Below are 13608 nucleotides of genomic sequence, written 5' to 3'. Positions count from 1 at the left end.
TCACCCTTTTAAAAATTCCTGTTAAAAACTTAAGAAAATAACTCAAGATTGATCTTGGTTGTGAAAATAGAAAACGGAGAACGTTATTGGTTAGTTAAAATCAGTAATTCAGTTTATGTATTTAACTTGATAATCAATCAGACTGAAAGTAAATAGATAAGGGAAGAGATACCACACAACGATATATCCTGGTTCACCCAACTCGGGCTACATCCAGTCCTCACAACTGTGAGATTTTCCATTGTGTTCAAAATAAAGAACCTTCTTGGTTTTACAGCATCTAGCTCAGATCAACCTTGATCTGTTACAACGTTAAAACCTTTCCACCCAGAAAGGAGTTCAATCAGGTCACCTATCAACCTTGATAGGATTTCTTACAATCTACTAAAACTATACTAAACTCTTATAGTTCGAGTTTTACAATTATGATGAGATTGTTTTGTTAGAATCTAAGAAGGCTCAACACTTGTTCGAGTTCTAATTTTTTGACAGAAAATACACGAGAACAATTCTAAGAATCGAATGGGAAAAATCAGAACTAGTTCAATCTATGTGAGTGCGAGAAATTCAAGTATGATTGAAATGAGTAATGAATTTTCTTAGTACTTGAAGCTTTAATTTTCCCTTGAGCTTGGCCTTCTTTTTATAGGCTTTAGGATGTTTAATGCTAATTAAAAAGAGTAGTTGGAAGTGTTCTACTGTCATGTGTCAGATTTGACCAAAGACCACATTTTATGATTAAAAATTGTTCAAGTCTTTGAACACTTTTGAGTTTTGTTTGATTGGTCTGGATTTCTTCATTCTTGGACAGCTAAGATCTTGTTTAATGATCCTTTAATCGTTAGATATATGATTGATGAGATCAGTTCAAGATAGTGTTTTGATTCGCACAAAACAGATTGGAGAATGATGTCAATCTGCTAGAGAATGATGTTGAAAATTCTGGAGGTTGATGATCATTCTGGAGACTGGTCTGATTATTCTGGAGATTGATCTGATCATTCTGGAGACTGATCTGATCATTCTGAGATTGATGAGAACTTTCTGCTGATTGATGTTATCATTATGGAGATTGATGTTTAACATGCTGGAGAGTGATCATGAACTTCTGCAGAATGTTTATTGAAAATTCTGGAGATTGATAATCAATCTAGAGACTTAGTCTTTGAACATCCTGGAGATTGATAATCAATCTGGAGGTTCAGTCTTGATCATTCTAGATGTCTTCCTGATCAATTTGGACGTCTTGTACAATTTAAGATTGTTTTACTCTTTTGACAGTCAAGCTGGAGAATGTTCAGACTTGCTTGAACTTGCTTGATTCATGACTTTTTTCTCTTTGTGATTTGGGTAACTTCTTTAAATTTGATCATCTCAGTTTGTTCATTGCCAAGTTCTGATGATATAGATGTAAAATTCAGAGGCTAAAACTTCTTTTAACTAGTGGAGATTGATTGATTTTGGAGATGTGATGATCATTCTTGAAACTGGAGAACATTCTCTGTTTTCCAGATTTTGTTAAGAATGTTCTCCATTATTGTCTGTTCAGTTTCTTGCTTTTTTATGTTGATTTCTTTGCTTTGTTTAAATCCTATCTTTAAATTAATACACTCAAAATTACAAGTTAAATTAACATAACATTTAGAATCACAATTAATATTCTTAATTAACTTTTTGTTTGTTTTCATCAAAAAATTAAATTGAAATTTTGTCTCATCACTTTGGTCCACTCAAATTTTTTCTTGGTCTTGAATGGCTCATTCAAAGAAGGGTATCTTATTGAATCAACACAAATACACCTTGGAATTGCTTGATGACATGGGACTTCTACATTGCAATCCCGCCTCTACTCCTATGGTGCCAAATTTGAAGTTGTCTAAAGATGATGGCTCGCCTTATCCAGATCCGAAAGAGTATCGCATACTTATTGGTCGTTTGCTTTATCTAACACATACTAGGTCAGATCTCTCATTCTCTAATCATAAACTTAGCCAATATGTATCCAATCCTATGTCTTTACGCTATCTTGCTACTACTTGAATTCTTCATTATATTAAGGGCTGCCCCGAGAAAGGTATATTATTCTCTTTCAAATTTTAGGTTTCAACTTTTAGCGACATTGATTGGGTAGCATGCCCTGATTCCTGAAAGTCAGTTACCGAGTTCTCTATATTTTATTGGTTCTTATCTTGTTTTTGTGGAAGTCTAAAGAGAAGACTGTTGTTTCTCACTCCTCATCATAGGCTGAATATCACGCATTAGCCCACACTTCTTGCAAATTTCAATGGCTACTTTATCTCCTTCAAGATCTTAAGCATCTTTTTTCTACATTGGTTTCAATTTTTTGCGATAGTAACTTAGCTATTTAGATTCTCAAAATCCTATCTTTCATGAACAAACAAAACATATTGAGTTAGACTATCATTTGGTTCTTGAGAAACTGTATAATGGCGTCATTCGCCTTTTACATGTTCCTTCCTCTACTCAACATGTTGACATTCACACCAAAGTCTTACCACTTACTTCTTTTCATTCTATTGTTTTCAAGTTGCACCTCATTAACATATATGGTTCCAGCTTGCGAGGGTTTGATGAAGATACTTATACTTAGTCAATTTTCATTATAATTTATTTTTATATTGTAACTACATTTCCTTTTGGTTTAAATATTTCTTTGATCTTTACAATTTAACATTTTTTTGATTTTGGTTCTCGTAAGTTTTTTTGGTTTGTTTAACATCTTTGCAAATATAGTTTCATTTTAAAATAATCGTTTCATTCAATTTATGTCACAAAAATTGTAACACCATTAAAATATAATCATTTTTTAATAAAAAAAACCCAAATATAAGTAAACTATAACATTTTTAACCTAAAAATGATTTTCAGTCTTCTTCCCTAAAAAATCTAAATTGCGCATTCTTTTTTATCGTTTCAGTCATCTTCTTCATCATAATTCTCATTACTGTCACCATCATCTTCATCCATTTGAGATTCATCATCGTATTCAAATTTAAATTCTTCGTTACCATAATCTTTTTCTTCATCTAGTGGTATTGGTTTGACAATGCTAGGTTTTAGAATTGGCTTTGAATCATCGTTTTTTTTCTTGGCTTAGAGATTAAGGGATTTGATGAGAGTATATGAAAAAAATCCAAAAGTGAGAGTATAATTTGGTTGTAGAAGGAGGAGGGTAAAATAAGAAAGTCCTAGTTTTAGACCTAGTAATGGTACGGGGTGATGAAATAATTTGCCATGATGACGGGGTTGAACTTTTAATTAAATTCATAATGTTTTTTCATATTTTTTTTATTTTATAATTGTGACACAATGTGAAGAATTTTACAACCGAAAAATGACTGAAATGATGAAGAAGAAAGAATAAAGTGCAATTTAGATTTTTTTAGAGAATAAGACTGAAATATTTGAGGTTAATTTTAGATTAAAAATATTATAATTTAATTATATTTAGAATTTTTTATCAAGAAATAGTTATGTTTTAAAGGTGTTACAATTTTTGTAATATAAATTTGACGAAATGATTATTTTAAAATAAAATTATATTTACAGGGTTGTTAATCAAATAAAAAAACTTACGACGATCAAAATAAAAACTCATTATAATTATAAGGAGTAAAGACATATTTAAACATTTTATTTTTTATCTATTTATAACTAATATGTTAACTGATAATTCATTGTAAATAATTTGTATAAATAACTTTTGATTATTTTTTTAATTTAAAAAAAATAATAATTTCGTTTATTCCATAACAATTATCAAATAATACTTGAATTGAATAACAAGTTAATTAACAAAAAGTTATAGAATCTTGTTAAGTCATCTCTCATACCTTATCACGAATGGCAAATCAATCAACAACAAAACTTAATTAAGGTACGTAGTAGTTAAATTAATTGTTAATTAATCAATTTGGTGACCCCACAATCACACAAGTCCCCCCATCAATCACCTAAAATCAATCAGACAAATTCACTTCACCACAGTTGTTGTTAGCTTTGGCGCTCTTAAATGCTTGGCTACTATTCCACCAATTTTCAAAAGAAAAAGGACGTGTTGATCAATTACACACCCCAAGGTTATTTAATGATTGATTATTAATATGGGACCTCAAAAAGTTTACATTTATTTTAACTACAGTTAATGATTAGTATCCCTATTATTTTTTTTAAATTGTTTATTTTACTTATGTTGTAGTACAAAAAATAAATAAATAATAGCATTTAAATGTAAAACTACCTCGTAAAGCGAGATGGTAAAAGAAAGCATTAAAAAGAGGTTTTGGTTTGGCGGATGAGTGTAAAGATGGGCAAAATCAGCCTTTCTTTCTTTCTTTCGTTGCCTTGTTTGTTTCTTTCTTCTCACGTGCGTCATCATCAGTGTTATGTTACTGTCACTATCATCATCTTATTATTTCATTACTCTTAACTAGTAAAAATATATTATTATTAGTTAGAAAAAAATAGTTATTCTTTCTTTTTGACAAAGTCATTCTTCTTTTTGTTTAAAAATATAGTAATTTATAATTCGAAATATTTTCACTCAATAAATTGTTTCAGTAAAATCCAATTAAATTTTAAATTTTAATCCAAGATGATGATAAAGTCTATTAAGGACTTGTTGAGCTATTGGTTAATAAACTATTCAGATCACACTTAAAATAATAAATCTTGATTGTGATAGAGCATCTTCAAAAGTTTTATATTTGATTAGATATAGTTTGAAATTGGGTTTATAAAAGAACATATCTTCCACCTCGTAAAAATTAATTATATTTAATATAAATATCTTGATTTTTTATCTCATAAAATAAAGTACATTTTTAAAAGTGTATTTTATGAAAAGTTGTTTCTAAGACATACTAATAGAGAGGTTTTCTCTACCTCTAGTTTGTTGCACAGTTTTCCTAAAATATTGTTTGTTTTTAGGTTTTGTATAAACAGTCTTGGAATTTTTTTGTCGTCCCTTGTGTTGAGTTTAAACCCTATTTCTAGCGTCAATTATTTTGATCTCAAGTTTAATAGATTAATTTTTTAAGATATTGTTTTGATGAGATGTTATGTAAATTTCTCACAATTTATTTTTAATTAAAATAATGTTTTTAAATTATAAAATATTAATATTTATTAGTTATAATTTTTAAATAATATAATATTTTTTGATCTGTAGTGAATAGTGACTTAATATAATAAGATCACAACATAATTTTCTTATATTGAATTTCAATATGAATGAATTCAATTTTTTTTACAAATTCCTTCCTACTTTAACCATTATACCAATTGTAATTTTAGTAAGCTTCTATTTTATTTCTCTTGCTTATCAAATATACTTTTAATTGATTCAAGTTCAAATGAAAATTAACATATGCTTGTAATAACCAACAAATTTTTAAACTATAAAAAGTTGATATTTATCTTAGCTTATAATTTTTAAATAATATAAGATATTTTAAGTACGTGGTGATTCTATTAAAACTCAAATTACTTTAATAAAATTATTTAAAATTTCTTTAAATATTTTTATTTTAATATCAAAGTTTAATTGTTTTTTATTTAATATTCTTTATAATACAAATTCTATTAGATAGACTCATAAACAAAAGATTTAAATTATCTTATATTTGAATTTAATACTAGAGAATTATATTGATGATCTTGCCATTAAAATTTATTGAATTTTAGGACTTAAAAGTATTGTAATAACGAAATCCCCAACATAACTCTCTCATATTAGATTTCAATATTATGAGAGTTTTCAAATTCTTCAACAAATTCCTTACTACTTTAATCATTATGTCAATTGTAATTTTAGTAAGCTTCTATTCCATTTATCTTATTTATCAAATAAATTTTTAGTTGATTAAAGTTCAAATAAAAATCAACATATGTTTGGAATAACCAATAAATTTTGGTAAAAATAATTAAAGTTTTATAATATAATAAATTAATATTTAAATATCATTTGTGTGTAATATTTATATTTAGTATTCGATAAGTCTTAAATAAAATTACCTTTAATATAAATAATTTATAAAAAAAAATAGTTGCAGTCTTTTTTAGTTTATTTACAATATTAATTGTGTTTGATAAAATACAAAATAGTTTTTTTAGAAGAACATTTACAAAATGATTTTAATTTTCTTAAAAATCTATTAAAAAAAGTTATCTAATATGGACCTGATATAAAAGTATATATTATTTCTTTTATAAATTTTAATAAAATATTATATTTTTTTTTCTCATTTTTTATGATTATAAAATTCTTTTTTTATCAAAGGTTATAAGCCAAACATTTTTGAGAGCTTCATAGTAGATCTTGAAAATAATTTCATGTAAATTTTGAGATAATTAATATACTAAGTCAATAGCAACTTTAATTTATATATTTATTAGTTTTTGGCAAAAATTTATTTCTTATAGATTATTTAAAAACACTTTTACAAATATATTATATATTATAAATGATGAATTATAATATGGACTATAATTTACTATACTTCAATATTTAAAAAATATTTTAAACTTTAATGATTACATAGTGTTAGAATCTCGGCGATTTTTAAATATTAGTTTAGCATAGAATTTACCCTACAAAGTGTATTAACTTCTAAATATGGATTTTATACTTTTAAGAATAGTTAAGGATCTATATTGTGATATGCAGTTGAATACAAGTATAAAACTATTTTTAATACAAACCATATGATATATCAATAGCAAACATAATCTTTTTACTTCTAATCTTTTCGAAATTAATTACTTAAAAACTAATAAAGCAAAGAGAGTTCCGAAAACGACAAAAAACCTAGAAAGCCAGCTTTGCATGATAAGAAATTATATTCTCGCTTTTCTTTTACATTTTTTCATATACTTACAAACCTAAAAAATATTCTTCAAAGAATTTCAATTTTTAATTACTTTTTTCATAAACTAATCTTTGTGAAAATCACCTATAATACTTTACTTCTGTTAACCCTTTGGTTATGTGGATTATTAAGGGTCCAAGAAAGATAATTTTAATATCTTTCAAAAGTTTAATTAAAAGGTATATAAAAGTTAATAAAAATTAATTTTTTTAATATTTAAATTCAAGTTTTCTAAAACAATTTGATTGTAAGTAAAATTAATTAATTAATTATTTTGATCGCAATAACTTGATTAAATCACCTATATCATGAGAAGTGTTCAATTCTCCAGAGATAGTAGAGAATTAATGTTAAGCAGTTTGGCATGATCTTAGTTCATTAATTGGGAGGACAGAAATAAATCTGTTTTTTGCGAATTAATAAAATAACTCAATCTATTGTTTTTAAAATGTATGAAAATATCTATTTGTAATTTGTTTTTTACTAGATTTAATGATCATGAGAATATATCAAAATTATATCCAAAATTAAATATAAAAAAATAACTATCTATGTATGTATTTGAGTGAATTAAGGGGGCAAAACCCCAAAAGAAAAAATAAAATAAAATAAAATAAAAATGTGACTGTATAAAAGCTGAGCATGATGGGAATACATACCCCATTCCAAAAATATCTGCAACACACACAGAAAGAAAGAAACCACAAACACACAGTATTCAATAATCACCGGCTATAACCGGTCACCATCAAGTCACTCAAACAAACCCTATGCCTATGCTTTCTCTCACCACCAACAATAGCAACTTCACCTTCTCCCTTTCGTAGTTTTCACTTTGTTTCATGTTCCAAAGAAACAACAATCTGAACTCTCTCTCTCTCTCTCTCAAACTCGTGTGTGTGTTTTTGCATCAAAATTTTCAATCACTTTGACGTATCCATAATTAAATAAAAACATAACATCAACATTAATTATTATACCTTCTTTCTTTTTTCCTTTTTTTGTCACTTCCATCACTTCACTTCTCCTTCATCTATTAAAAAGTTTCATATTTTAGTATCCTTTTTTAATTGGGTTATAAAAAAAATTGTTGGGTATTTTTTATTTTTTCGGTGAATGTTAAATTTTTTTCTATGGCTGATGAGGGTTTTGAAGGTTACCATGTCCCACAACAAAGTAGAAGAGATAAGCTTAGAGTTGTTGTGGCTCAAAACAATTCTTCTTCTTGTTCTTCTTCTCTTGTTGTTGAACCTTTACTTCCTTTTTATGACTCTTCTTCTTTTATTACTACCACAAATTTCACTTCAAATCAACACAACAACAATAATCAAAGTTTGAAACAAAACTTGTTCTCTTCTTCTATTAAGGATTTAGAATGTTCTAATTTTATGATGCGTGGAGAAGGAAAAAGGGTTATGAATATTTCTTCTTCTAACTCTTCTACAATTTCTCATCATCCTTATTTGGAACATTTGAATAATAATCAAGGTAATATTCAAGTTATTAATAGTAATAGTAGTAGTAGTAATAATAATAATGTTAATAATAATAATAATAATAACCCTTTTTTCTATCAAGCACAAAACCTTCAAAATCTTAGAAATTTTGAAGAACAAAATAGTACTACTATGATGTTAAATCATGAACCTTTGTCTTTGTCACTTTCATCACACAAAAGTGGAAGTAATTTACCTTTGGAGTTAAATCTTGATCAAAGATATGGTTCTATGATTTATGGTAGTGGTGGTGTGATTCAAGGGTTGGTTGAAGGAGGAGGAAGTGGTGGATCAGTTCCATTTACTGGATATGCATCGGTGTTGAAGGATTCTAGGTTTTTGAAACCAGCACAACAATTGTTGGAAGAGATGTGTGATCTTGGAGGTCGTGGTGTTTGTGTTGAGAAAGTTGTGGTTGTTGGTGATTCATCTTTGATGATGGAATCTCCTTTAGAGAGATTGTGTGAAGAAGATTCATTTGGAGATCATAGTGGTGGTGAAGGTCGCAATAAGTCAAGATTGTTGACTATGCTTGATGAGGTTTGTTTTTTGTTTTTTATATTTTCTCTTTGATTTTTATTATTGTTTTGTGAAAATTTTCATATTGGTGAAATGGTTTTTTTTTAGTTTTTCTTGTTTGATGTTGCTAATTATTTGATATTTTGTCATTTTGTCAATTGGAATTAATGTATATGTCTTTTTTAGATTAATAATTTATCTAGATTTTGTTTCTTTTTTTAATGTTTTTTTTTGGGGATTTTAATTTTAGTGATTCATCCAAAGCCAACTTCATCTAGTAGGATAAGGTTTGGTTTTATTTTTTAGATTTAGTTGCTCATATATTATTATTAATTAATGTATAGTTAATGATTAATGATTCTTTCAAAAAGTAGAAGGTTGGTGTTGGCAGTGGTAGCCTAACATAAGGATTTGATTGATTGCAAGAAGCAAGTGTAGCTTAGTTTCATGGAAGATCTTGATTCTCTTTACATACATTTAAGATTATGTCTTAATTTGTAGTTAATTTATAGCTTAATTTTCTGGATATTTTTTATTCTATGAACATTATTATTCTTGCAACTTTCTTGTGATGGATGGCCTCGGTTAGCTCAATTGGCTTTTTTGGAAAAGTTAATGGGGGGGAATATATGCATGGAGATTGGTATTTTAAAGTGCATGCCAACCATAGATTTCTTTTAAGTGACTATGTCACCTAATTTGGAGGGATAATTTATTTATATTGAAGGAATCCACTGGAAAAGATTTATACTCCAAATAAGCTTGGAGTTATTTGATCATGGTGATACATAGTTTAAGAAACTTGTATTTTTAGATGATATAAGGTGTTTTGGCTTTATGTAAGATTGGCTTTTTTTGGGTATTATTTTGACATATGGATGCTAGTCTAGTTGAGCTTGTCATATGATATGATTGAATATTTCAAACTATCTATTCCTTTAAATATTAAATAATATAAGATGTGTGTAAGAAAAGTAGGTTGAATGTTCATAAAAAAACAAGGTAGAATCATATATCATCTTATGGTGCATATTTAATTGCCATATATTTTCTTCTCTATTGGAATATTAGATACTTATATGTTACTATTTTTTATATAAGTATTGATGATAAAATGTAGCATGGAACATTGTGGTGTTTATCTTGAAAAATAGATTGATTGTATCATTTTATTAAATTATATTTCATTATAATTTGTTCCTTAGGTGGATGAAGATACAAAAGGAAAAGTATATTTTAATCACTAATGTGAAATGTGTATATTATTTTTCAGTTTGTTCTTGTGTGTAAATATAAGTTGGAATAAAAAGTGAGAACATTGATTATCAGCCATATTATACTACATGTGTTTTTTCTTTGTTTGGTTGGAACCTATCTTTGAAAGCCATTTTTCAGAATCTAATTGTTTTTGTAGAAATGTACTATAGAAGCTTGTCTTCTAAGCACTTATTACATGACATCAATACCTTATTCAGTGAATCTCACACTAAAAATCAAAAGCAGAGATTCCATTTTATCATAGAAGCCTCATGTGAATAAAAGAAATTAAATATAAGAAAGTAACATTGAATTAAGCTTCAATTGTGAGTTTAAAAGAAGTTAATTGTTGTAAATTTTTACTGAACAGGTTTACAAGAGGTATAGACAATACTACCAACAGATGCAATCGGTAGTAACATCGTTCGAGTATGTTTCGGGACTAAACAACGCAGCTCCTTATGCAAGTTTGGCGATAAAATCCATGTCAAAGCATTTTAGATGTTTGAAGAAGGCAATTACTGACCAACTTCAGTTCAACAATAAGGCTCATTTTCACACAAGCATTAGGAAAGACGAATCTCCGAGATTTGGCAGTAGTGAAAGAGGAGGGCCTTATAGCCATAGGTCAGGTTTTCTTGATCAGCAACAACCTGTTTGGCGGCCTCAAAGAGGACTCCCCGAGCGTGCTGTCACTGTTCTTAGAGCATGGCTGTTTGAGCACTTTCTGCATCCGTAAGTTTCGTTTTATGTTTCATTCATGTCGATCATGTAATGCCTTGAATTTGATATATAACTTGAACGACACGATGCTGTTTGTTTTAAATTTTCATTGTGATTTTGGTTGTGTTGTGTCAAGATCCTTGATATGTAGAAAATTGCACACAAATGTCGTTGATGCAATTCAATTAGAATTGTTGTTTGCAAGAGAAATTGCAGCCACAATGTCAAGGCTTTTAACATTGCAGACAAAACTTGAGATATTCGTGCGAGGTTTTAAATTGCAGTTAATCTCGGTTCTGTTTAATCAGGTTCTTCGATATTGCACACAAATGCAAATGATGCAATGCGAAAGTGTTGACTTATGGTTGCAATTCAATTTAAATCTTGTGACTATGATCATTTAAGCCTCTTTTATTGTGTTTTATGTTTGTCGCATTTTGATTGTGCTGTTTTTGTCTTTGTGCAGCTATCCTACAGATACCGACAAGATAATGTTGGCGAAACAAACTGGTCTATCGCGCAGCCAGGTACGCATTATCGCGATAAATAATTCATCCTCTAAATCATTTAATCTCGTGATTATTCGCTAATGCGATCGTTAGTTAATTATACTAATATATTACAATGTCTATCTCTATACAAGGTGTCTAATTGGTTCATTAATGCAAGAGTAAGGCTTTGGAAACCAATGGTTGAAGAAATACACATGCTAGAAACAAGGCAAGCTCCAAAAGATTCACAAAAGGAAGAACATTTTCGAAACAAATCTAATGATCATCATTTATCTTCAAATACTTCTCTAGTTTCGGAGAATCCGTCTCCCTCGACCGATAAGTTTCACGATGGAACTTACAAGCGTGTCGTAAATGAAATTCCTAACATATCAATTCGGCGTCAAGGACAACAACAACAACAACAAATGAATTTACCTCTTCAACAAGTAGGTGTTGGAATGAGCATGGGAAGTGGGAGCAGCAATAATAATAATAATAATAATAATAATAATAATAATAGTAATAATATTAATAATAATAGTAATGTGTCATTGACACTAGGACTTTATCAAAATCATGGCATTGGTTTAGCTGAACCATTTCCATTAAGTGCAGCTCAACGTTTTGGTATTGGTCTTGAAACCAATAATGAAGGTTATAATGTTATGAGTGGGTTTGAAACACAAAATAGGCATTTTGGAAGAGATGTTATTGGAGGCCAAATGTTCCATGACTTTGTAGGATGAAAATGTTGTTTTTTTTTCAATATAATAATTTGCATGTACTTTTATTTTGATTGGTTGATAAATATATACTATTACTAACCAAGTTTCTTTTGTGCTTTTACAAACCATTAGAAATTATGAAGAAAAAAGAGCTATTGAAATATTGCCCATTATGGTAGTTTCAAGTTTGTGGATGAAATGTTTATATTTGAGCTTACATACATGTATGAAGGATGTAAAGTATTTTTAAAATTTGTTTTTTGGGTTGGTATGCTATGTGTGGGCTGATCCAATTAAAGTTTGTTGCTAAGACTTGTTGATTTGTTATCTAAAAGTAAAATTTTGTATTGTGGCTTTGGGTCAGTGTGTTACATCTGGTCTTGTTCTTATTGGAATTTCTTTCAACAAATAATAAAATAATAAGAATTACTTTTTTTTTCAAAGTTCGAAATGATAAACAATTGAATTTCATTAGTCACTGCGGTTCTGTAGGTAAATTTACCATAAAAGTAACAGTGTGTTTGGTTGCGAGAAAAAAATATAGAAAAGTTTAATAATGTTAAAAAATGGAAAATGAGAAAATAATAATAATTAGAGTAAATTTAATGTATTATTTAGTAAAAGAGAAAAAGAAAATAAGGGTTGATTATGATTTTTTTTTATTATATATGAATAAAAATAAATTGCAAAAAAAACCACCAAACAAAATTATGTATATTTTTTTATTGAATTTCAATTAATTATTTAATTACTTAATTTAATTTTTATGAATCATTAATTAATTTAAATGATTTAAGATAATTGTTTTATGCCTAAAAATAATATAATTACTTTATTTACTATTTAAATTAATTGACAAGAATTCATTTTTCAACGTTATAACTTATATAACGTTATTGACTAATATTTTGTTTATTTTTTGAACAAAAAGGGCTAAACCCGAAAAAAGAAACTAAAAATCTCATGACTCTGTTCATCCTAAATATCATACTCTCCTAGTTTATCACAAAATTTGTCTAAAGTTACTCTATCTTTAACAACTCAAAGGTAGAGAATCTAAGTCCGAAATCTCTAGGGAAAACACTACAAAAAATATATGCTAATAAACCATTAGTTTTACATTAATTATGAATGGGTTATATGTTGGATATACAACATTGGAGATCTATATATCAATTGTCTTAAGGTTTAGAGTGAAGATATGATGTTGAAATCCCTTTTGGTCATGAAGTATGACCCATTGTTACTCTTGCGCCTCTAGATTCCTCAACAAGTGGTATCATAGCCTTGATTCGTCTTGGTGGAGAGTAAACTATGATCATGATGTTGGATCATTGTATCGAAATTTTTTCTGGTGGTGTAGTTAAGAGATATATCCCTTTGGTAACAACGACAATACAACTATATAGGATGTATAAGATTCACACTTGAAGGAAAGATTGTTGAGTTTAAGTATGAGTGGTTAAATTTCACTTTGACTAAGAATGAGCTAAATATTAAATAT

At 28.0% G+C, this 13608-nt stretch overlaps 1 protein-coding gene across 1 annotated transcript; it reads left to right on the top strand.

Annotated features, from left to right (window-relative positions):
* The first annotated feature begins 7557 nt into the window (after positions 1 to 7557).
* On the top strand, positions 7558 to 12169 carry LOC101498314 (BEL1-like homeodomain protein 9). The gene is made up of 4 exons (XM_004507140.4): positions 7558 to 8926; positions 10533 to 10897; positions 11352 to 11412; positions 11529 to 12169. Exons 1-4 carry the CDS (start codon positions 8024 to 8026, stop codon positions 12123 to 12125), a joined length of 1926 nt encoding a protein of 641 aa, XP_004507197.1. The 5' UTR covers positions 7558 to 8023; the 3' UTR covers positions 12126 to 12169.
* Positions 12170 to 13608: the final 1439 nt, after the last annotated feature.

The sequence above is a fragment of the Cicer arietinum genome, chromosome 6 (assembly GCF_000331145.2).
Source record: "Cicer arietinum cultivar CDC Frontier isolate Library 1 chromosome 6, Cicar.CDCFrontier_v2.0, whole genome shotgun sequence".
NCBI classification, from domain to species: domain Eukaryota; kingdom Viridiplantae; phylum Streptophyta; class Magnoliopsida; order Fabales; family Fabaceae; genus Cicer; species Cicer arietinum.
Note: the sequence above shows the minus strand (reverse complement) of the source record. Positions and strands in the feature narration are given on the sequence as shown.

Bases quoted from the DNA above. Each gene is read 5' to 3' on its own strand.
- LOC101498314 (XM_004507140.4), top strand. From the start codon at position 8,024: ATGGCTGATGAGGGTTTTGAAGGTTACCATGTCCCACAACAAAGTAGA. The intron at 8,927-10,532 runs GTTTGTTTTTTG...TTTACTGAACAG, and splicing joins TGTTGACTATGCTTGATGAG to GTTTACAAGAGGTATAGACA. The intron at 11,413-11,528 runs GTACGCATTATC...TCTCTATACAAG, and splicing joins CTGGTCTATCGCGCAGCCAG to GTGTCTAATTGGTTCATTAA.